Source organism: Brassica napus, chromosome A4 (genome assembly GCF_020379485.1).
Source record: "Brassica napus cultivar Da-Ae chromosome A4, Da-Ae, whole genome shotgun sequence".
Lineage (NCBI taxonomy): Eukaryota > Viridiplantae > Streptophyta > Magnoliopsida > Brassicales > Brassicaceae > Brassica > Brassica napus.
The window spans coordinates 20,051,985-20,075,303 of NC_063437.1; the positions used below are offsets into that span (position 1 = coordinate 20,051,985).

General features: G+C 37.0%; 6 protein-coding genes across 6 annotated transcripts; 3 read left to right on the forward strand and 3 right to left on the reverse strand.

Annotated features, from left to right (window-relative positions):
• The first annotated feature begins 776 nt into the window (after positions 1 to 776).
• LOC106448948 lies at positions 777 to 2,747 on the forward strand. Its single transcript, XM_048778239.1, has 5 exons — positions 777 to 836; positions 949 to 1,003; positions 1,099 to 1,659; positions 1,928 to 1,990; positions 2,062 to 2,747. The coding sequence occupies exons 1-5, from the start codon at positions 777 to 779 to the stop codon at positions 2,355 to 2,357; spliced, it is 1,035 nt and encodes a 344-aa protein (XP_048634196.1). The 3' UTR covers positions 2,358 to 2,747.
• Positions 2,748 to 2,971: 224 nt separating this feature from the next.
• Positions 2,972 to 5,402, reverse strand: LOC106447515 (pre-mRNA-splicing factor 38-like). The gene is made up of 6 exons (XM_048778662.1): positions 4,989 to 5,402; positions 4,386 to 4,507; positions 4,217 to 4,307; positions 4,016 to 4,136; positions 3,877 to 3,944; positions 2,972 to 3,493 (listed from the first exon to the last, which is right to left on the reverse strand). The coding sequence occupies exons 1-6, from the start codon at positions 5,276 to 5,278 to the stop codon at positions 3,148 to 3,150; spliced, it is 1,038 nt and encodes a 345-aa protein (XP_048634619.1). The 5' UTR covers positions 5,279 to 5,402; the 3' UTR covers positions 2,972 to 3,147.
• A 335-nt stretch (positions 5,403 to 5,737) lies between these two features.
• On the forward strand, positions 5,738 to 8,003 carry LOC106447514 (glycerol-3-phosphate dehydrogenase [NAD(+)] 2, chloroplastic). Its single transcript, XM_013889451.3, has 9 exons — positions 5,738 to 6,075; positions 6,199 to 6,335; positions 6,429 to 6,534; positions 6,618 to 6,819; positions 6,903 to 6,990; positions 7,095 to 7,242; positions 7,335 to 7,484; positions 7,569 to 7,718; positions 7,793 to 8,003. Exons 1-9 carry the CDS (start codon positions 5,824 to 5,826, stop codon positions 7,805 to 7,807), a joined length of 1,248 nt encoding a protein of 415 aa, XP_013744905.2. The 5' UTR covers positions 5,738 to 5,823; the 3' UTR covers positions 7,808 to 8,003.
• Positions 8,004 to 8,215: 212 nt separating this feature from the next.
• Positions 8,216 to 13,578, reverse strand: LOC125608355 (N-terminal kinase-like protein). Its single transcript, XM_048778663.1, has 21 exons — positions 13,294 to 13,578; positions 12,911 to 13,009; positions 12,496 to 12,647; positions 12,260 to 12,332; positions 12,028 to 12,150; positions 11,847 to 11,955; positions 11,690 to 11,769; positions 11,423 to 11,504; positions 11,100 to 11,239; positions 10,905 to 11,015; positions 10,694 to 10,810; positions 10,485 to 10,574; positions 10,351 to 10,404; positions 10,106 to 10,180; positions 9,942 to 10,017; positions 9,722 to 9,821; positions 9,558 to 9,627; positions 9,406 to 9,473; positions 9,201 to 9,316; positions 8,795 to 9,037; positions 8,216 to 8,724 (listed from the first exon to the last, which is right to left on the reverse strand). The coding sequence occupies exons 1-21, from the start codon at positions 13,417 to 13,419 to the stop codon at positions 8,441 to 8,443; spliced, it is 2,388 nt and encodes a 795-aa protein (XP_048634620.1). The 5' UTR covers positions 13,420 to 13,578; the 3' UTR covers positions 8,216 to 8,440.
• Positions 13,579 to 15,059: 1,481 nt separating this feature from the next.
• On the forward strand, positions 15,060 to 18,353 carry LOC106395037 (WRKY transcription factor 55-like). Its single transcript, XM_022700363.2, has 3 exons — positions 15,060 to 15,468; positions 16,161 to 16,292; positions 16,629 to 18,353. The coding sequence occupies exons 1-3, from the start codon at positions 15,080 to 15,082 to the stop codon at positions 16,972 to 16,974; spliced, it is 867 nt and encodes a 288-aa protein (XP_022556084.2). The 5' UTR covers positions 15,060 to 15,079; the 3' UTR covers positions 16,975 to 18,353.
• A 198-nt stretch (positions 18,354 to 18,551) lies between these two features.
• On the reverse strand, positions 18,552 to 20,369 carry LOC106437278 (probable WRKY transcription factor 54). The gene is made up of 3 exons (XM_048778664.1): positions 19,826 to 20,369; positions 19,308 to 19,412; positions 18,552 to 19,215 (listed from the first exon to the last, which is right to left on the reverse strand). The coding sequence occupies exons 1-3, from the start codon at positions 20,200 to 20,202 to the stop codon at positions 18,705 to 18,707; spliced, it is 993 nt and encodes a 330-aa protein (XP_048634621.1). The 5' UTR covers positions 20,203 to 20,369; the 3' UTR covers positions 18,552 to 18,704.
• Between the last annotated feature and the right edge of the window lie 2,950 nt (positions 20,370 to 23,319).

Sequence of the window (23,319 nt, forward strand, 5' to 3'; positions counted from 1 at the left end):
TTAAATTTCTCAAAATGTATAAATAAAATAATATATTACGTATAAATTAGAAAAACATATGTCATAATACTTAAGCTTAACATATCAATTGGATTGATTTAAAATTTTGGATACGAAATCAATAATTATTTTAAGTATTTTTAGTGATTTGAGTATACTTTAACTATTTCAGATATTTACTTTTGACTATCTATATATATTTTCAAGTATTTAAACCAATTTAAAAGTATCATTTTTGATGTTTTATATACGTTAAATCTAAAGATAATTAATATATATAAGTATATAAATCTATTTTTAGATAAATTCGGATACCCAAATACTTCGGTTCGGATCAGATTCGGTTCTCTAAATAACAAAATTTTGAATAATTAGAATATTTAATCAATTTATGTTTGGGTTTGGTACTATATCTTTGGATCGGTATCGGTTATGTTCCTCGGATTCATCCAAATCCTAATAATTACATGAAAAACAAATATCAACATATTTTTCAAAATATACATCCGCGCGCCTGCGCGGGTCAAAATCTAGTTAGATGATTAAAGCTAAAATGACATTTTGCTAAAACCCGGGTTTCTTATATTACACGATAAGAATATAAAAGGGGGCGAAAACGCGAGACCTTTATAAGAAGAAAAAAAAACTGTTCACTTATCAAAATTTGAATTCAAAAGCCCCTTTCTTTCTTTCTTCTTCCTTCTCCATTCGTTCTCGTGGGAGTGGACTCCTTCTGGGTTTTCTTTGGAAAATCGATCTACCTCTGGTGTGTAAAAATGGACGAAAAGATAGAAACTTCATCTGGGCCTTCGTCGCAACCGCCATCGATTCCTGGGGTTTGCTTCTTTAAAGCTTTCTTCTTCTTCTTCTTCCTCAAATCTTGCTTTCTTGTTGCAATTGGTTTCATGGGTTCTGTTCTCTGTCTCTTGGGTTTTCCGAATTTCCCAGCTTTCCGGCGACAAGCGCGGTAACGAAGATGGTTCAGACGAGAAAGATGAATCAGGTTCTAAAACTGCAACATCTCGAATAACATTCAAATTCAGATTTAAAGAACTGATCTTTGTCACTTACAAAGTTTCCTCCTTTTAATTGTTACAGCCGTTGTTTTGGCTAAAGATGATGATAGATTAGTTACTAACGCTTTGCCCGAGACTCGTACCGTGAAAGATGTTACTAACTGCGAGACACGAGGAGGAGTACACGTTGATGAGGTTACTGAATCCGTTGTTGTTATCCCGCGTGACGCTTCCCTTTCACATCCTTATCAGATGTGTAGCGCACTGGAAAGGCAAGAGTCTATGCGGCAGTGGATGGAAATGAAGCGGAACGGTTATCTCTCAGGGCCTTTGGGCGGACCTGTGGCGTCGAGGCCGCGAAAGCGTAAGAAGAGGAGAGGAGATGATTCTTCAAACAAGACAAACCAAGTCCCTAATAAGAAGAAGGACCAGCATGTTGTTGCTACCGCGCCGCCAAGTGGATTGCTGGCGGGGTTGAAACCGGCGATCATTAAACATGTCAGGAGTAAAGAAGAGGTCTACTCAGCTCTTGAAGCTTTGATTCGAGATTCAGATAGAGAAGATAGGGCGTTAGCCTCTAAGGTATCAGATCATGCAATTTCCTTGACAAACACGGAACAAGCCAAGTTGCTTGCTGTTGAAGGTTGGTAGTGCATTTGATCATGTTTCAGTTCTTCTAAATAAAAGCAGTTAAGATTACTGATTAAAGTTAATCTGGAAGCTGAAGGATAAATGTTAGTGTACATTATTGCATGATGATGATTAGCTCATTGTAGAAGTGGAAACAGGAATGAAATGATTAAAAAGGCAAAAAAAAAATGTTTATTTCCTTTTTTAGCTGCTACTGTTACCAATAAAAAACAGTTTAGGTTTGTTTAAAAAGGAAAGAAATTGTTTATTTCTTTTTTTAGCTGCTAGTGTAGCTTCACAGTGGTTGGAGTTTCTTCACCAAGACCTCAGTGAACGCCTTTCAGGTGCGTCTTTGTAGAAATGTAGCAGAGAGGCTTCTCAAGTTGACTGAGACCTTATGATGATGTTGTTGCAGCTGTGAAGGATAGTAGGAAGAGAGTTGATGATACTTTGAAGGCGGAGTTGCCACTTCTCGTCTCATCATCAAAAGAATCTTCTTCTAACCAAGAAAGTACCTCTGGTGATGAAACAGTAACAAAGGCGCATAAGATGAAGTGGTCTGCGAAATTTGATGAGTTTAAGAAACGTCTCAATGATGAAGAGACAGATCTTGTGCGTATATACATTATCTACTGCGTTTTCAAGTCCGAATGGTTCTTAAGCTCAAGGCGGTGTTTTAATGTATTTGAAATTCGCAGGAAAGCACGTTAAACCACGTGAAGGATATGCAGTCACGATGCAGCGAAGGTCTACGCCAGATGAATGAGGCAAGGTGAGGAAAATTAAGACCAAACAGAAGCGTTTAAAAAGACATGGTTTAGTCACCTTTTCTTGTTCTACAAATACCATTTGCAGTTGTGGGAAAGATGGCGAGACTAATTTGGCGGTTCAGGCGGCTGCAGCTTCCATTTTCTCGACCTGCCGTTATCTTCTGTCAAATATGAAGCCACCACCTAACAGTTCGTAACCCCTTTTGATTTTTTGTTAACCGGGGATCGACTAATAGTGTAAATAACAGGCGATTGATAGTTTTGTCATTGGTTAACTAACATTAGAAGAGATCCTTTGTCACTGGCATTTGCTTTAGTACACACTAGACTTTTTAATATACACTAGACTTTGATAAGTACAGATATATTTTTCAAAAATATATTTTTATTTGTTTTTCATGTCAACAATATAAAAACTAGGCAAAATACCCGAATCTGAAGAATGTTGTTATTATAGGCACATAATGAAATGAATGTTGCATCTCATTTCTCCTGACCAAAACAATTACAGATGCTGATATATGAGCTAGAGAGCCATGACGGTGCCGTTTCAGATACTGTTTGAATCCATTTTGATGCACGACAGTGTCCACAAAAGATATGATGACATTAAACACACAGTAACCTGAACACACCCTTTTGTTTTACATCAAAGATTCTTCATACAGAACAAATTCGAAAACCAAAACCAAAGTTAGTTTTTGTAAGTTGTCTTCTCCTTCTTCAGCTGCTTATCTTAAGGGTTTCAGTCCCAGAGATGCTCTCAGTTTATTAGCTTCAGCAATTTCAGGATCCGGATGATCTGTCCCATCTTCCCTCATCTTCTTCTCCTTCTTCTCTTTCTTTTTCTTTGGTTCCTCCCTGTCCCGGTCATCATCACTATCGCGCCTCTTACGATCCCTACTTCTGCTTCTACTTCTACGCCTTGCCCTGTCTCTTCTGTCCCCTTCTCTGTCTCGTTCCCTCTCCCTATCACGGCCTCTATAGTGATCTCTCTCCCTATCCCGGTCTCTACCACGCCCACGGTCCCTGTCATAGTCTCGGTCCATGTCATAGTCTCTATCATAATCACGATCCCTGACACCAACAACAAACAAAGCTATGGTCAAACTATAACTCATGAAACAACCAACTCAGGTCTCCACAACAATCATAACACAAACAACAAAGCTATGGTCAAATAATTAAGCTATATATAAGAATGTTTGATCCATCAAGCTTTTCACTGTACACTGCCAGTACAGTGAAACCTGTACGGATCTCCACAGTTTCAATTTCGGAAGCTGTATGCAAACCGCTGATGGCTTGAAATGCCATAGAGGAAACAGACATTCTAAAAAGACATAATGCGCGAGAATTAGCCAGATCAAACAGCTTCCACAATCTTAAGCAACAAACATATCCCAAGGATAAAAAAATCTTTAGAGATGGTATCTAGCAAAGGGCAAGGATCCAGATACCTGTGTCTATGACTGTCACGTCTCCTGTCCCTCTCTCTTTCTCTTTCAGGACTCCTACGGTGATCATCCTGTAAACAAAGAAGTTGGTGTCAACATTGAGCTGCTAAATAAAAACTACTGCAAGAGTAAAAACAGTGACCTTCTCATCTTCAGATCCACCAGCCATCCCTTCATTCTCCTCCTTCTCTTCTTCTTCCTCAAAATCATCTTCCAAAACACTCTTCCTCGGCTCCAACACACCATTCTGCTCCAGCGTACACCTATCATCACAAGTAACAGATTAACATCTCACCAAAAGCTAGCATTCAGCTACATTTAAACGCACAAAAAGAGAACAAACCTTTTCTTCAACCGTGGCATTGCAATATCACAAGAATAATCCTTGGTTAGAAGCTCCTCAATGACTTCATCCACATGTGTCAACGAAAATCCTAGTGAGATAAATAAAACTCGTTAGTGAACAAAACCAATCAACACTTCAATCCATTTAACAAAAAAACTAAACTTACTTCCATCAGCTAGCTTCTGCCTCACTTTCCTATAGTCATTGTACAAAGGCTCAAGGTAACGATACACATCAACGTCAGAGCCAGTGAGACGCAGATAAAACGCACCAAGCACACGAACGTATCTGCAACAAAACCAAACTCAATAACTAACCTTTACAACACCCAAAACATTATACAGACAAAAGACAAGAGCTTCGGTAAGAACACGAACATATCTGCAACAGAACCAAGCTCAAGACTTAACCTTTTACAACACCCAAAATATTATACAGACAAAAAACAATAGCTTTGGTAAGAACACGAACATATCTGCACAAAATCAAACTCAAGACTTGACCTTTTACTACACCCAAAACATTATACAGACAAAAAAAACAATAGCTTTGGTAAGAATGCGAACATATCTACAGAAACCCAAAATCATCTCAAGACACGAACTTTACCACACCCAAAAACGTTATACGGGTCAAAAGACAAAAGCTTTGGTAAGCACACGAACATATCTACAGAAACCCAATAGAGTAAATCATCTAAAAAACCAAACTTTACAACACCCAGAACGCTATACGGACAAAAGACAAGAGCTTTGGTAAGAAAACATACTTGTAATCATCGTTTTTGATGAACTCAACGACGATCTCTTTCTCAGGCTGGATTTGCAGCATCTTCAGCACAAGGCAGAGGAAAGGAGTGGGCTTTCGGTTACCGCCGCAGGTTCCGCCGACGTGGTCAAGCTCCATAGCTTTGTCGACGAGCGTCTCCGCCGTGAGACCGAAGCACTGCTCTTTCCAGAAAGTGTGGTCGTGGATCTTCTTCCGCACGATCGTCTCCACGAGGTTCTGCGGGTTCGTGCCTCTTATGTTCTTCGCTAAGGGGTCCGTGCGGTTCGCCATTGTCGGAGGTAGAGAAGCGGGGCGTCCGCTTAGTTCGCCGGAGCGAATCGGATTCGACGACGGTGTAGAAGACGAAGACGCTAGGGCAGAGGTTTAAGCTCTAAAGTGTGAAAATTAATCGCTATTTTCTATTTTATCATTCTTTTATAATGGGTTAGTAAGCCCATAACGAGAAGAGACTAATGGGCCGATTATTTTAAAGCCCGTAATTAGAATTTAATGTTTAGTGATTATGATTTTTAGAGATTAGTTTCTAGGGGATGAAGTTAAAGTTAAAGTTTTGTTTTATTATTTGATGAATGATATATTCCAGGACCTTTTTCTTATTTATCTATTTTTGTGGGCTGGAAGCTGATGTTTGATATGCTTTCCATCTAGGCCTGCCTTAGGCCCATTAAGAGAAGGCCCATTTTAGTCTTGTATATGGGCCAAGGATAACTGCAAAGGACCCACCAGCACAAGCTCTCTCTCTCTCTCTCTCACTCTCAATATCTCTCCGATTGGTTGGGTTTAGTTCGTCCTCTCCTCTCAAACCTCCGCGAACAATGGCGGCCTCCCTTCAACCCGCGTGCTTGGACCTCCACTTCGCCGGGAAACATCCTCCGCCTCTCAAACACACGAACGCCACCTTCCTCCGCTGCGTCTCCTCCCCGAATTTCCCCGAACCTGACTCGCCTGACGCCAATCTCACCAAAGACCAGCGCAAAGTGGTTCGCATCGCGTGGGAGAAGATAGTCCGATGGTCACGCTCCCTGCGCGCCAAGGCCAAAACCGATGTCCTCGAACGCACTCGCAAGGTACGGTTTGCTATCAATCTTCTGGTTATCTCATTTCATTCCGGTTTAATCCAAATTGAATAACAGAATCTTCAACCTATGGTTATCTTGTTCCGGTTTGATTCAAACTTTCTTCTTGTTTAGGTTGTGGTACTTGGTGGAGGTTCGTTTGGTACAGCAATGGCTGCGCATGTAGCTGGGAGGAAGGAAGGGTTAGAGGTTAACATGCTAGTGCGTGACTCCTTTGTGTGCGAATCTATCAACAAGAACCACCATAACTGGTACTTTACAACGTTAATTTAACATAAAAATGATTCAAGAATGCTTGAGGAGTTTTGTAGTGAGGATGTGAGGTTTCTTGATTTTGTTACTAGTAAGTACTTTCCTGAGCATAAGCTACCTGAGAATGTGATCGCCACTACTGATGCTAAAGCTGCTTTGCTTGATGCTGATTACTGCCTCCATGCTGTGCCTGTTCAGGTTTTAACCACATTTGAGTTTTCTTTTTTTATTTTGTTGGTTTGATTGTATGCTCTGATGATTGATGTGGCTTGTTATTGCAGTTCAGCTCAGTGTTTCTAGAGGGGATCTCTGATTATGTTGATCCAGGATTGCCGTTTATATCTCTTAGCAAAGGTCTTGAGCTTAATACTCTTAGGATGATGTCTCAGATAATCCCCACCGCGTTGAAGAATCCTCGGCAGCCTTTTGTTGCGCTTTCTGGTCCTTCTTTTGCTCTGGAGCTGATGAACAATTTGCCTACTGGTTAGAGTCATATTCTCGTTTCGTTTAGTGAAAGTAGAGTGATGTAGTAATGCTGAATGTTTTTGTATTTGATTGGTTAACAGCGATGGTGGTTGCCTCTAAAGATAAGAAATTGGCTAATGCCGTTCAGCAGCTTCTGGCTTCTAGCTACTTGAGGATAAACACTTCCAGGTACAACATTTTCAAGTGATGTTAGTGACTGCGATCTAATGGTCCATTTCTTGATTCTTCGTGGGGGTTTTGTGCACTCAGCTTGTAACCTCTGATCATTCCAGTGATGTTACAGGCGTGGAAATTGCTGGTGCCCTGAAGAATGTTCTAGCGATAGCTGCAGGAATCGTTGATGGGATGCAACTCGGTAACAACTCTATGGCGGCTCTTGTATCACAAGGTTGTTCAGAGATAAGATGGTTAGCCACAAAGGTAGTAAAACTGAATTACGTGTCTATCTATAGCTTCATAGTAAATTCAACTCGGCTGCATTTTCTTGATCTCGTTGTCTTGTTTGTATGAAGATGGGGGCAAAGCCAACAACCATAACCGGCTTGTCAGGAACTGGGGACATAATGCTTACCTGCTTCGTCAATCTCTCAAGAAACAGAACAGTTGGAGTCAGGTTAGGGTCAGGGGAGACGCTAGATGAGATACTAAGCTCCATGAATCAGGTGCGTGTTTTCTCATTGGTCTTCCTGTCTATTGCTGAAACCGAATCTGAAACACTCATGAATCAGTGACTACCGATGGCACAGGTTGCAGAAGGTGTAGCAACTGCTGGAGCAGTGATAGCATTAGCACAGAAATACAACGTGAAGCTTCCGGTTTTGACAGCCGTAGCTAAGATAATCGATAACGAACTTACACCTACTAAAGCTGTTCTTGAGCTTATGAGCCTTCCTCAGGTAAACTTCATGATTCCTAGTACTTGTATGGTTTTCATTTGGCTTAATTCTCTGTATATTCATGGTTTTTGCAGGTTGAGGAAGTATGAGAGATGGAACAAATTGGTTTTGAAGATCATACATATATTCACAGAGGTGGCTTTAAGGCTTGCGAACATCTTTGCATTTGTGTTAGAGGTAGCTTAGCTCATTACAGTGATGATTTGGAAGTGAGTTTTGTAATCTCATTAATGTGAATTGTTCATAAACATTTTACAAAATCTGTATAAAAGTTCTCTTTGCATATTTTTATCTTTCACTAACACAAAATTTAAACCGAACCCATCATAAAACGAGCCACATTTGATTTTTAAAATTTAATATAATTTTTCTACAGAATTATTATACTTGCTAAAGTTAACAACCTGTTTATTCTAACACCTAATTTGTCAAATTCCATTACCATCAACTTCATGTTGCTCGTTGAGAGGCAGTGGCAGCAGAAGCACAACAAAAACTTGATCAAAACCATTAATCATGGCACAAGTTTTGTAATGTTTATGATTTGTTCATATAAAATTTTGAAATATCTAAAAAGCTTAGGTTAAAAATAGAGACATTCTTGGGGTTTAAAATGAATGGTATTACAAATCAAAAAATGTGTTGGTTGCTTGGTTCGAACTCTTCGAGTCATCTGGAGATGGCTTTGGAAAAAAATGTACATTGTATACCTCTAGTGTTCATCACATTCCAGATGAGGTTCGGTTAATGCGTTGGGCACCAAGTTTGGGAGCTGCAGGTTTGGCTGCTCGACCACGACCAGAAGCCAAAGGTTTGGCTCTGGTGGTTGGTGGTGGAGCAGCAATGGCAGCCCAAGGGTCTTCATCGTCAGACTGTACTGTCTTCTTTAAGTTCAACGGTCTTGAAGTAGTTGCAGGTTGAGGAGCAGCTAGGGATCCCCATAAATCATCGTCTTCTGATTTCGCAGCTGCTTTGGCTGTGCTAATCTTTGGTCTTGAGCTTGTAGCTATTAAGAGAGATGAATTTAACACACAACCATAGGCTTAGGCGAACTTTATTCAGATAAAGATTGGTACCTGGAGGTCTAGAGGGCTGAGACACAGGTCGTTTCTGAGCTGCTTGAATGTTTGAGAGAGCTGGAGAAGGTTTTGGTTCGTCTATAGGATCGAGATCCCAACCGTCATTGTCGCTGTCATGACCTTCGGTAATGCCATTCTCCCAACCATCTGTTGATGATGGGGATGGTGGGGCGGGTTGATCTGTGAAGTCTGAGTTGGAACGTGTGTGATGACTGGCTCTGACACTCGGCGCCTCCGTTACTGAGGAAGATTACAAAGAAATAAAACAAAATAGGAGAAAGAAGCACAGTGATCAATCTTAGATAATCGAATATCTAATCAAGGTTTCTTTTATATTTTCAACAAATATAACTTTCATGGTTGAGAGATAAGTTATTATAAGTGATAGTGATGTCAAGTGAACCTGTGCTTGGAGCATTTGAGGCAGCAGCAGCAGCTAGAGATGGTGCTGAAGAAGAAGAAGCAAGAGACGCTTGATCTAATGGCTTACCCTTGAGAGTTAAAGAACTCATAGCCCATCTATAAGAATAAGTCAATTAGTCAAGTAAGCATAGCGACGAGTACTCTAACCAATGTTCATATATATAGAGTTCATGTACTATACTCACCCGATCAGACCAGCAGTTTCAGGTATAGCTGAAGCTCCTCCGGTGGCTCCTGTCTCACCAGCGTTTGTCTATTAACAAAACCCCAAATGTCAATAACACTCTAAATATTACAATATCTCAAGGCAAGTGTTCGGTAGAGCCATTATCTCTACCTTCTCATAGTTGTGTTTCAGTATCTGAAGAAACTGTTCTACAGCTTGAAATGCCTTTGATCGAACCTCACTATACGAAAAAAAATGAGAGAAAATACTTCACATTTTGTCCCAAGTGAAAACACTAAACCAAAAGGGAAACAGCATGCACTTATATAAGGAACCTGTCTTGATCAATGGTTAGCACAACAACATTTGGAAGAATTTTAGTTGCTATTTCGGTGTCGTCATAAGTGGTACTGGTGGCGCATAATGCAACAATACCTGCATTAAGTAAAAATCCCAGATGAAAGCTGGAAACAAGAAAACAATAGGAAACAGAACCAAAACATCCTATAAATGATGTGATCACTAGGATCCAGTAAAATTGAGGTATTTACATACCTGCACCTCGAGCAGGTGGAAATGTATCCCGCAAGGCACGCACTGTAAAAGCGTTAATCAAAACTCTTTTCCTTGTCTGCATCATATTTTCATGATTAGACACAAACAAGAACAGTAGAGGTAACAAAAGAATCAAAAGAACAACGAAGGTAGTGGAGACTAACCCCTTCATTTAGGTAGGTGGCAATATTCCCGAGTAATATAGTGGTATTGGTTCTGATTGCAGGTTCTTCATCCACCTGAGGATAATATAAAATTCAAACCACAACAATCTCCTAAGTCCAGTTAAAAAGGAACCAAATGATTGCCATGCCATCAACAATGCTATGGAGATGTGGTGATATTTTACTGCGGCAATCATATTTGGGAAAGAAGTCGGTCAAAGCTATTGAAGGTGACAGATACAAACCTGTAATTTGGAAAGGTATTTCAACAGAGATCCAGAGAGTGTACGCTGAGAAAGCTGCAGCCACAATTAAAGAAAAGAAATATATGTTAGATAAACTAAATTGGATTATGACCAAAAAATGGCAAGGACAATACCTTTGGAGCTAAAACGAGCATTGACTTAAGAGTCAGCTCTCGCAGAAAGGCAGATGTGTCAGCAAATCCAGTAGCAACATGAGGGTATACCTATAAAAACACAGTCCAGTCAATGTTTATGTTAAAAGCATGCAACAAGATTGAATTTGCTGCGGCACATCCGCACCCAGAACATTTTTTTAGGCCAAAGAAGAGGAAAATAAACTTACTTGTTCATCAACAATCTGCCCTGACATTGATTCTCCAAATTGATCAACATGTTGCAAAAGAGAAACTCTAATAGCTCGATCATTGGAAGCAAAAAGCTTGACTATTGTTGGCAGCACCTAAAGTTATATAAGAAAGTCACAGAAAAATATTAATATACACCAATTGAGTGGTTTAGAGCGTTTTTACGGAGACATAGCATGAGTGACCAACCTTGACTTTGAAATCTTCAGTTGATAACCATGAACCCATCTTAAGTAAAGCAGTTAATGCGGGGGCAACAGCTGAACCAAATTCAAGGGAAGACGCTAATAAAGGAAGAAGCTGCATCGACCAGAAATTTAAGTCAAATAACAAAACGCGAAGCCAAACTGTTGTCTTAGTACCCCCAATAGTTCAGATTCACACCTTCTTAAGCACAATCTCCCGAGGAAGCTGTTCAGCAACATTTGGAAGTTTGCGGAAGAAAGTATCTTTTTCAACACTGTCTTTCAGGTTAAGGATATCCATAAAATGTATCGTGTCCACCAACTTATTTTGGAAATACTCTGCCAAATGTCAAAAGTAAGAATCAAGAGATGAGAGATGGTTAAGATAACCATAAGGTATACATCACCACATTCAAAACCCCAGAGGGAAGGGCCCATAACAAAAATACAGAGAAACCACAAGCTGAAAATCGAAAATAAACTATCTAAGTTTCAAATTTGTAACTAAGACAAGAATATTACCGCCATTTTCTAGAAGTTTTGAGGTGTTCAATCTGCGAGAAGGCATGGAACTTAGGAGTCGCTGATAATCTGGAAGCAGAGACTGTGAGAAAAAAAACATTCAAATTGAAATGAAAGCCAGCTGTGAGAAATCTAATTCAACAAAACACATGAACCATAAAAACTAAGCCCTTTGACAAAAACACATCGCCAGTACTTGAATTGAAAGTTCCAGATACAGTGGAGTTAAAACCACATATTTAAGAAAGAATGGGATGACAGCCAAACCTTGGGAATGCCGACAGTGTTACGCAGCTCCTCTGTTTTTCCCAGCTTAGAGCCCGAGAAGAGTTCATAAATAAGACAACCTACAAGAACAGAAGTAAAAGTAAAGGCTTCAATTCAAAATTATATTGCGATTGAAAATTAGTTGGCAGGATCTTACCTAAACCCCATGAATCAATGGCCCATGGAGGAGATTTTCTAATGGCAACCCAATCAGACTTCACCATTTCCATTGGCTTATACTGTGTTCCCACTAGCCATTCAAATGGCTGAAACAAGAAAACAAGTTTAGAAAGGATGAAAAGGAAGCAAAAAAAAACTTTGGGAGTGATGAAAACTACCAGCATAGGTCCACTCGCAGATCCGTTGCTTCCATCAAATTCTGATAGGACATCAAAAGCATGGAGTTTCCAGTCCAAAGTAGGTGTGACAACAACACTCGCCAGACATACATTTCCATGCACCTGTTGAGACAAGGAATCAAAGGCTTACATAATAAATTTAATATGTTATCTACAATACCAAAACTCTAAATAGCTGAAAGCTATAATGTTATAAGAAGTAAATACTCACAAGTTTGCAGTCATTGTTTAGAAAGCTCACAGCTTTAGTAATCTGGTGTAGCCCCAGTGCAAAATACTCATCCCTAGGCAAACATTTCAATCGCAACAAAATTACAGAAGTCATTAAAATTACCATGTCAATCATATGAAGGTCACGTGAGAAAATCAATCTTAGGAAGATTTGTTTGAAAAGACTACATCCTTGGAAGATTTGTCTAATGCTCATAAGAAGAGAAGAGTTGATACCTCTGTGTTGCTTTCAAGCCAAGCTCCTTTATCTTATCTGAGAGCGGCATAACAGGCTCAGTGACTATGTAGATTGTAACCTTGGAAGTAGAGCCATCATGAGTTTCAACCTCCGTGCTGTGAAGAAACGAAAGTATATTTGGATGCCTCACCTGCAAAAGAATATAGTAGTTGATTAATCTAACAGAAATCCACTTAGCCCGACATTCAGATGAATCAACTCTGACCACATATATGTAAAAATTTCTCACCAAAATATCACCAAAACTAGATTTTTCATTACAGACAACCAACCAAAATGTACCACCAACTTCACTATAGTTTGATGAATTAGAGGTCAAAGTGCTCGAGAGAACCTCTTGTTTGTACAAATCAAGCCTACACCATGTAATGTAATAAGGTAATGAGAACTTACAGTACGAAGGCGCTTAACACCGTTCCTCCCAGCAGCCAAATGCCCATCTTGAGCATTGTTCCCAGACAAAGCAAAGATCGAAACTTGAGATCCATCATCCTGAAAGAAACCAACTTTACAGGATATGAGGAGATGTACCATAACTTACACCACTCAAAAGCGAATCCCATTAAAGCAATTTATAGAATAAGGTAACAATAACAATCAAATAAACTAGATATAATCAATTCAAATCTCAAAACTCAAAGGAAGGAACAGTTATACTCATCTAAGAGTAACACTAAGATACATAGATTAGGAATCACATCATACAGTTCCGAACGTTTCAACTTTGAACCCTTATCACCAGAAAATTCGATTATGCAAACATCAGAATAACAGACCTTGGAGGTGCCACGATAATGAATCCAGGAGCCCCAAGCAGAAGGGTAAGGATCACCTATGTTGTAAGGTAGATCCTTGAGCCCCGTCCCAGATCCACCCACCACTCCTTTCAAAAAATTGAACATCTCTCAATCCAGCAAATTGACGAATGTTGATAGCTTTCAAATGGATCTATATGGAATCAGAAGAAGGACGGAGGAGCCAAAGGAATGAACACGAAGATTCAAACTCTCTTCTTCAACAATCTGCTTGCTGAATCGAGTTTCGTAGATTTGTTTTTTGATCTTTGATTCGTGGGAACTATTATGATCGATATGAACTGGCGCCACCGCCGTTTTCGTGTTTTGGGTTTACAATTCGTGATGTTTATTTGCTAACAAGACGCCGTGGAGTTTAGACGATCCGTGCTGTTTTTCTATGTGGGCCGAATTGTATAGCCCAAGATCGAGTCATGGTTTGGGTCGTATAGTGTTACTCTCTCGTAGTTAGGTTTTCTACCGTTAATTCTTTTTTTTTTTTTTTGAATTATACAAGAATATCTTAGTCTTCCCACCTAAGTGGATCCTAACTAGCCAATATCCTATGTTATCGGTCTACGTGTCAGTCTCTTGTCCGTGGTGACGCCAAAATTTTAGTTTTATAATAGCCAGAACTCGAACCCAAATAGCTTTAACGTATTGGGATTCACCCTCAAATTAGTCACTACTATGTCACAAGCCCTAGTTAACTCTTTCCTTTTTGTTATTTCAATTTTTCATTTTTGGGTTTTGAAATGTTTAAAACTTTTCTTTTAATATCGAAAATAGTCAAGATTCACACTAGATACTAAAAAGATCATTTTATTAAATTTCAAAACAGTTGAATAAAAGTTTAGGGTGATTTATATAAGCCCTCAGGATTTTATGATATGAACGAAATTAATGTGTGAAGATATTCAATTTTAGTAAGGATTCGACTAAGAAATGTTTCAGACCCAAAGAAACTTCTATTTAGTTTTTGTTAAGAAGTTTTTTTTTTTTTTTTTTTTTTGGGCAACGTTAAGAAGTTTACTAAAAGTTCGTAGTTGCTTCAACGCCCATAGAAATGTTTTCACTAGTGTGTCTCCACTTCCTCTTCTTTTTTGTCAAGGAGTGTGTCTCCATTTTAAGAAATAAATGTTTAACAATTTCACATTGAAATCTTAAGTCTTCGCCTAGACTTTTAGGAAAATCTTGAAACAAAATACAAACATTAATTAATTTTGTTAATCATATATAGAAGACCATGACTTTGTTTTCATCCTTTGGGCAACAAGAAGACCATGACTTGGTCAACATATTACTACCAGTTCGTCTACCGTGTTTAGCCAAACACGATCCCCCCTTGCTATATCGAATTCTCCGACCAGGTCAATGTGTTACCACTAGTTAGATCTTTGGGCAGGGCTTTACTAAACAATTGTTTTATAGTGTTAATGAACAAATTTGTTGTTTAATATTGTGAAATAGCCTAATTAAAAGCTTGTTCATGATTCTTGGACATACTTTACCTGTCGTTTAAGAAAAAAAAAACATTTTAACTTAACCCCTCCAAAATAATTATAAGAAAAAAAAATCACAAACTTTGAATATTCTACATATTCAAAGTTTCGATAGAATTGGAACCAACACCGAAGCTAACTGTTGGCACTAACCATCATTTACGTATCTCTTCGTCTATATATATATATATATATATATATATATACATGCGTATGAATAAATTTGAGTTATGTATACTCGTACAAATTAGAAAACTAAATTAAAAATGGAAGAGGTAATGTCAATGATCTTCCAAGGATTGAAACTGGTTAAGGAGCTTGAGTCAAGCTTACCGGAAAAGTCACTAGAAGCTCTATCGACCTCCCTCGACGAGATCACGAGGACATTTGGTGATGCAAACGAGCGGCTGAAGATAGTTCTTGAATTCAGAAACTCGGTGGTTGTGTCTTGTTCAGACCAGTTGCTAATGCAGAATGAACCGGGTCTGATGCAAGAGTATTGGTTAAGGTGTGGCGGGTCCACGTCATCTCAGGGAACCGGAGCCGTGACTCAAAGACAGATCATGGCCGTTGAAGATGGCGGAAGAAACTTGACGGCTGTAGAAAGATCAGGCGGCTCCGGTAGCAATCCTTCCACGCCAAGGCAACGCAGAAGGTAAAACCTAAAAAGTAGAATTGTATAATTTTTTATTTGGTTTATGGTATAGAAACGATAAAAGTCAGAGAATGATACCGCAAAATACTACTCCCTCCGTTTTTTAATATAAGTCGTTTTAGAGAAACTTTTTTGTTCCAAATTATATGTCGTTTTCGGTTTTCTATGTAAAATTTATTAATAGTTAATGTTGTATGACCAATGGTAATATATCTTCTATTTTTCTATTGGTTGAATTGTGGTTAGGTAAATAATTAATGATGTTTTTGTTTAGAAAATATAAAAAGTTAATGATTTTCTTAATCTACGTGCATAGCTGTAAAACGACTTATATTAAAAAACGGAGGGAGTATTGAATCAACAAAGTATTGTTTAAAAATACCACAACTTTGAAAATTGTTTCAAAAATACTACGACGTTTAGGTTTAGTAACGATTGCTAAAATTTTAGCATACTCAAATGATTCATTGCGGTATTTTCGAAAGTTGAAGTTATGTCCAAGTGGGCAAGTATAAGTATAACAAGTCTCTTTTGTTTTTCATTAAGAAGATAAAGCAAGAACATATCTAGCTAAATCTTTCAAGAACTCGATGGTTGATTATTTTATGTTTATTTGCAAACTACTAAAGAAAATAAAATCTATGCAGTACGTACCGTATGTACTAACGTGGATTAAGTGAGTTCATATTTAGGAAAAACGAAGGAGGAGAACACGTGGTGTTGGTGGCGGCGTTAAGGACAGGAAACATAAATCTACCACCTGACGATAACCATACTTGGCGTAAATACGGTCAAAAGGAAATTCTCGGTTCGAAGTTTCCTAGGTAAAACTATACGAATAGTTTAACAAAACAAACTTTATCAAGTGTTTATATAACCAAGTTTTAGTTTAGTTAACTAACCAAAAAATACACATTTACATCACATCAAGAAGTTGTAATCAGTCTCTTCTGATTCTAATTAGAATGACCAAATAACCATATTATTAAAAGTTGAAAGTTGAAACTTCGATGTTATAATTAAGTATCGTTCTCTGATTTCGTGTTCAAATGATGCATATCATTACTTTTTCTTAATTCATGGTTATTAACGACTACTTGCTTATTATATCGCTCGAATAGTTTGATATGTCCTAATCATGTACTTAAAGAATGTTGCAGGGCGTACTATAGATGCACCCACCAGAAGTTATACAATTGTCCAGCTAAGAAGCAAGTACAACGCCTCAATGACGATCCCTTCACCTTCCGAGTCAATTACCGTGGTTCACATACTTGCCACATCTACTCAACCGCTCCCACGGCTTCCACCGCTGCCCCCACCACTCCAGTTACAACTAGCTTTTCCCTTGACTACGGTCCTCCTTTCTTCGACATGGCTGATGCTATGATGTTTGGTAGCAGTGGGATTGGGGCCAACATGGACATATATTCTTTCAATGATCCAAGTCATCATGATGATCACTGTTACCGGCGGTCGGAAGACGGCGACGACGGAGACAAGTAGGATTCATGTATCTATACATAGAAACTAGAAAGGACATGTCTGATTTAATTTATTATTACTATCAAAAGTTCTGCATCATTACACGTGATTCTTGTTTGGATCTAGTGGGAATCAATTCTTTGAGTAGTTCGCTTTTACAATGGAAAGTGTTTTATTTTAATTATTGTGTAGTTTCCTTCTCATTATCTATTTAATTCATTGCTTTTAAGGTATTAGGAAAACATTTTTGAGAATGCAAGTACTTTTTTGAAATAATTGATAAAAGTTGTGTTAGGGTTTTGATTATTTTTTGAATAATGATAAACTATCTATTTACCTAACAAATGGTAAAAGCTTATTAGTTTCCACAATACCTTTCTTATATCCATATTTCAATACAAATATCTAGAAATAGCTCATTTCCTCAAAATATCTTCTTAAAATAAAATCAGAGTTTAGTTTATACTTTAAACAAATATAATTGGATCTGAAATAGAATATCAAGTAACCAGAATTTCTGACAACAAAGAGAAAAGCGCAAACTAATCAGATAATCCTATAAAAATATTGTCTACACTTTTTCAGTACAAGGTACATTTTCTTACATAAATAAATATGCAATTCGATACGTTTAAAATAAATCAAAACTAGGGGATAAATTGTTATTTTGTCAGTATCTCACATATTGGCATGAACTTGTTGGTGTTTCTTCCTTTTTGTTGATGTCTTTTTTTTATACTAAAGAATCCAAATAGTTAAAGAGGAGTCTTCAGTGTCAAAATCAGCTATTCGAGTGGAATCTTTGGTCCCTTCACCGTTACTATTCATCATGCATGCGGCCTTCGTTTTGCCCTTTGTTCATCATCTGCACTTGTTATGTCGATCGACAGAGAAGACACTCTATATTGAATAAATATATATATAGATATTCATAGAATGAATCTTTTTAAAGTATCACACGTAAAAAAAATGTCTGAACCAATTTGTTAAAAAAAAAATTGAAATCTAGTAATTTTATTTATATCAATGTAATATTAAAATTTCTCAAATTCTTGGATATTTTCAAAGATATAGTGAAATGAACTTTGTTTGTATAAAATAGTACATGTACGGAACATAAATTATTTAATTTGCGTCACAACCGAATACATTATTATTATCGCTTAATTGAATTTGTTTTGTTGTTTCAGGCTTTCAGCAAGCATTAATTAATGCCCTAGTGTATACGGCAATGCTTATGTAAGGACAACAACAAAAAGACAAAGCACGACAATTGCGAGATGAATTTGTCCCAGTTTCTTCCTTTTAAGCACCAAACATGCATAGCCGCAATTTGAATGGATAAGTCTCTTTACACTCTTTAGGTAATCAATCATATATCACACACATGGATTAAAAACTATTGAGTTCAATAATAAATGCAGTAACAATCAAATAAGCAAAACAATAATCTAGTGGAACTGTCGCAGTTGGTGATTGGCTTATTCTAATTAATCGTTTCATCGGTAATCCATTAACCAAGTCGTTGCACTGGCACCTTTAATGTCGCCAACAAACAAAACATCTAGTGGCAGTTCAAAAAAAAAATGTGACAAGAGTAACGTTGGAAGAGAATTATATATGCTATATGGTGTTTTATCAAATATCCAACAAAAATATTACATTCCACTAAGCATACTCAAAGAGAGGATGAGTAAATACTAAATATTATTACAAGCTTGATTATGAGTCCTTAATCCGCATTTGGATGTTCACCTAGAATTCATTCCTTCGTAAGGGCAATATGAGTCGAATAAGGAGGAAAGTTGATCGTTGTCAATGAAAGAGAATTGATGAGACGTAGTACTAGTCTCACCATAATAGTAGTGATCCTGATGATATTGATAATCATCAAATATCATCTCGTCTTGCCAAACCAATGACAAGTCGCCATCAGTTGAAGAACCCTCACTAGAGTCTTTAATCTGATCACCATTGTTATTCTCCTCCTCCTGCTTCACCATACCTACGATCAGACTGCTGATATCGTTCTCTTGCTCTTGTACATTTGCATTGACATGGTCCTGTTGAGAAGTGGCTGCAGCCAGTGAGTTGTCCGAATCCATGGTTATCTCGGTCTTCACTTGCGTTTGTTCACCAAGAGTACATGTGTGGTTGCCTATGTATGTGATTTGAAACATCTCAGGGTTTTGCTCAAGTTTCTGAACTTGCTTGGTTGCTTTGCATCCTTGTGTTGGTTTGTGTGTGCATCTAAAGTAACTCCTGTAAACATAAAAACACACACTGATTTAGACCTTTTTATCTTGTAAATGTGTCCTATATATAAACATATACATGGAGTAAAGATTAAGTACCTTGGGAACTTGGAATTAAGAATCTCCTTTTGTCCATATTTCCTCCAAGCATATATATCTTCATCAATTCTTTTAGCTTGCACGGTCCAAGTATGCGATCTCTTCCTGCAAATAATAAGTAAAAATTTATTAATTAATAGTTAATCCAGTTTAGCAAATACAATTACTAATCAACTGTAAACAGTATATAAACCACAACACTAAATGAAACAAATAAAATTCGGTTCCTAGCATTGATTGGTCCAATCCAATCCATCATATTCATACAATTCTCTATCACTACCATGATCAAAAACAGTAATTGTAATCTTACTATTATTATAGATTATGAGGAAATCAAATACATATCTTAACATTTACGATAAGTCATTTCAATATGGGGCACTACCAGAATATATGAACTGAAATGATTTTTTTTTTTGAAAAATATCCATATAAAAAGTAGATTAAACCATTTTACACGAATGGAAAAATATAAAACGATAAATCTATATTTGAATTAAACTATTTCCACTTACTTTCTTATGTAGCATCCTCTTTTACCCTTACCAACCCCAAGTCTCTTTCTACTATCTCCGGAATCTCCACCGTTGCAACTCGCCGGAGCCGCCGAGTCATCGCCACATGAAGCATTTCGTGAACCCTCTACGGCCACAGGGAAAGCAACGTCGGGGACGAGGTCAAAAGAATCAAGAACCAATATGGTTTTATGGAAAGATCCCAAGATCTTAGTGATGAGCTCATTGGCGAGATCTGAATCACCAGAGAGTAAACCCGTCTCGATGTGGTGATTAGAGAGAAGAAGCCGAAGCTGAGTACTGAATTTGCAGCCTTCCACGAGGTCGTCTACAACGTTTCTCTTTATAGCTTTTGTGTTGTTACTATTTGAATCCATTTTTTTTTGTTACAACAAGCTTTCTTTTCTAGTTTTTTTTTTTGGTATGATGATATGAACTTATGAAGATGAGAAAATGGTTGTAATATAGTGATGATAGATTCTTTTTTGGGGGTTTGGGTTTGATCAAGAGAGAGAGAAGGATCATAGGAAGATGCTTAGGAAAGAGATACGAGGGAGAGCGTAATTATACTGGTTTTGAGGGTATAATGGGTAACGTGATAAAACTTGCTTATGAATTATAATGAATTCGAGGGTATAACGGGAAAGTGGTAGTTTATTTACTCTCTTATTGGCTTACCAGAGCTTTGCTGATGTCACTGCGTTGAGGTGGAATGACGTCACCGATCTCCTTAACACGTTGGAGAGTTTGGTGGTTGTGTTTGTTTTTTAATTATCCTTTCTTCCCGTATTTATTTATTTATTTAATTCCATGACAACGATCTCAAACAACTTGGTTAGGTTTTCTCTTTATTTTTTTATTTTTGTTAAATTATAAAGCTAAAACTTTTGTAAATTGACAATCAATTTGTTTTCATTGGCATGAGATCACATTCAAGAAGAGACATGTAGACAAGATATTTCACACCAACAAGCAAAATCTTTATTTAGAGTTATCGAGCAAGTAACTTTTGATGTCCAGCATTCCCATAAGACCAATTATTGATGTGTCAATGTGTCGCGTATGTGTAGTGTCGTACGATTTTTTTACAAAAGTAGAAGGATTCATTAGGAACCCCACGATCGAAAATTCTCATAGAATGAACCTTTGAAATATTTAATGGATAAGATTAAATTATTAAACTAGATGTTATAAAACAAAGAGTCATAAAACAAATGTATCAGCTGTGGTGAGACCGCGTTGTTCGGATCTTAAAGTAGTAATCGAGATTAACCTTAGTATAATAAAGCAATCTTGTTTTCTTTTTCTTTTTAAAATTTGTAGACTACCAATAAAAAATTATTTTTGGAACACTTTGATAAAATAGATCTTTAACGGCATTTCAATCACAAGTCATCCCTTTAGCTATGTCAGCCTACCGCTTGCTTGGCCCTGATAATTTTGGCAATACTTATGAATTTTAGACTGAATGAAAATGTCGGAATTAATATCATGATATTGTCGCTTCTTTAGAGATAACTATATTGGAAGTTGTAGAAGCCATCCCTTTTAAACCCAAAAGGCAACATTCTACTAGATTTAAAACCAATAATAGGATCCATGACAAATCATTCTTTCTGATTTGTTTCACCCGGAAGTATGTTCGTTTTCACGTAATTTCTAAACAGTTATAAAAATGTTTTTATTTTAGGGTAGTTGAATTAGTTTATTTTCTTGACGTGTAAAATAAATTCAAATAGTTCAAGGTAAAACATTTGTTTGAAAAAAATGATTAGGGACTGAGATATGGGGAGTGCACTGAGTGGGCAGGTGCCAATAAGTGCTCCTCGGGGTCGCCATAAATTCAGTTCACATCCGTGCATCTACTCGCAATTCAAACTCCATATGTCAAATCCCTATAGTTATCACATTAACACAATTTGTTTTTTTTTTTTTGGGATTATTTGGCAGAAAATTGGTGACACTTTGTTTACAAAAGTTTATGTACAGTAACACACACACACACACTTACCTTTTCATCTATAAATAAAAAGCATACACACACTGACACACATACACACAATTACCTTTTCCATTTCATATTGAATGGCCTTACAATATCAAGCCACATTTAATCTTTATATGTTGCTCCACAACTCAAAATTTCGAGTATGCATTCCAATGACTATATACTATTTCTGTTTGAGCCAATAAATATGTTATATGTCACATCAACTTCAGTTTACTTCTTCGTTGCAAGCTCATCCAAATCCGTCTCTTTACACCTCAATTGATTAATCATGTGGAGATGGTCATATCTAGACACTAGTTATATTAAAATGTTTGAACGTTCAATATCAATACAAATAGCTAAAATATTTTTTTTTCTAGGATGAAGTGAGAATGGTCAACGGTGATTGGGCAAGTGATCTGTACAAATTAGAAAAGGTTAGAAGAATATTAATTTATTTATAACATATGCCATTGTTTTTATTCTGACCTTACGCTGAATTGTGTATATGCAAGAAAATGATTAATCAAGAGGCATCGATTAAAGAACTGCTACTTATCGTTAAAGACTAGCTACTCTGAAATCTGGATCTGTCACGAAGATAAATACTATGTTTTAATGTAATTAGTATGAAACATATAGTTTTTAATGTGTAAGTTGAGTCGTATTTCGTGCTGATAAGTTGATAACCAAGATATTTTTAAGAATGGTTAATTAAGTAAGCATCAAGTGTTTAAAAAAAAAAAAGATTAATTAAGCATCAAGTCAAAGGAAAAAAAAATTGATTGAAAGAGCCAGTTCTGGCTTTGGACAAAACAACATTATTTCTTAGTATATATTATAATAGAACAGTATTAAAAGTTATAAAAGGTATAAAATAAACCCATCAATAATTCAACTAGACCCAACTCATAGTTATGTAGATATTATCATTATTACTAATATTTTTTTGTTTTATTCAACCCACTAATCTTGCGGCAGCCTCTCGAGTTTGAATTTTATTGTACTACAGTATTGTTTTGAACCAAATCCCATTTGACACTACTCAAATCTTTTAGCATTAACCAAATTGTTTGTAACCTAGCGAATATGCCTTATTGGTACGTAGAGGTGCATTTCATTTTAGCTAGGTTTAGTTATTAGTATATTTTGGTTTGAGATCAATATGAGTTTTAGTTTGTAACTAACCAATTTGGATTTTCTTTGAAAACAACACTTGAATAAACATGCTTAAGCTTTAGCAGTACTAGAACTTAGATTTTCATCGTTGCAAAGAATATGAAAATTCACATACACGCAGTCACATACACGTGCATACATGTTCAACTATTGTGTCTACATATGGATCCAAAGGTTATTAAATGGAAAAAGGGACTCGACTTCCAAATTGCAAGACATGAGGGGCGTCCCTTGGCACAGCCAACTGAAGCATTGGCCTAGGGCCCCCATTTTTTAAGACCTCCATTTTTAAAAGTTTTATTATTATTTTTATAAATAATTTTGG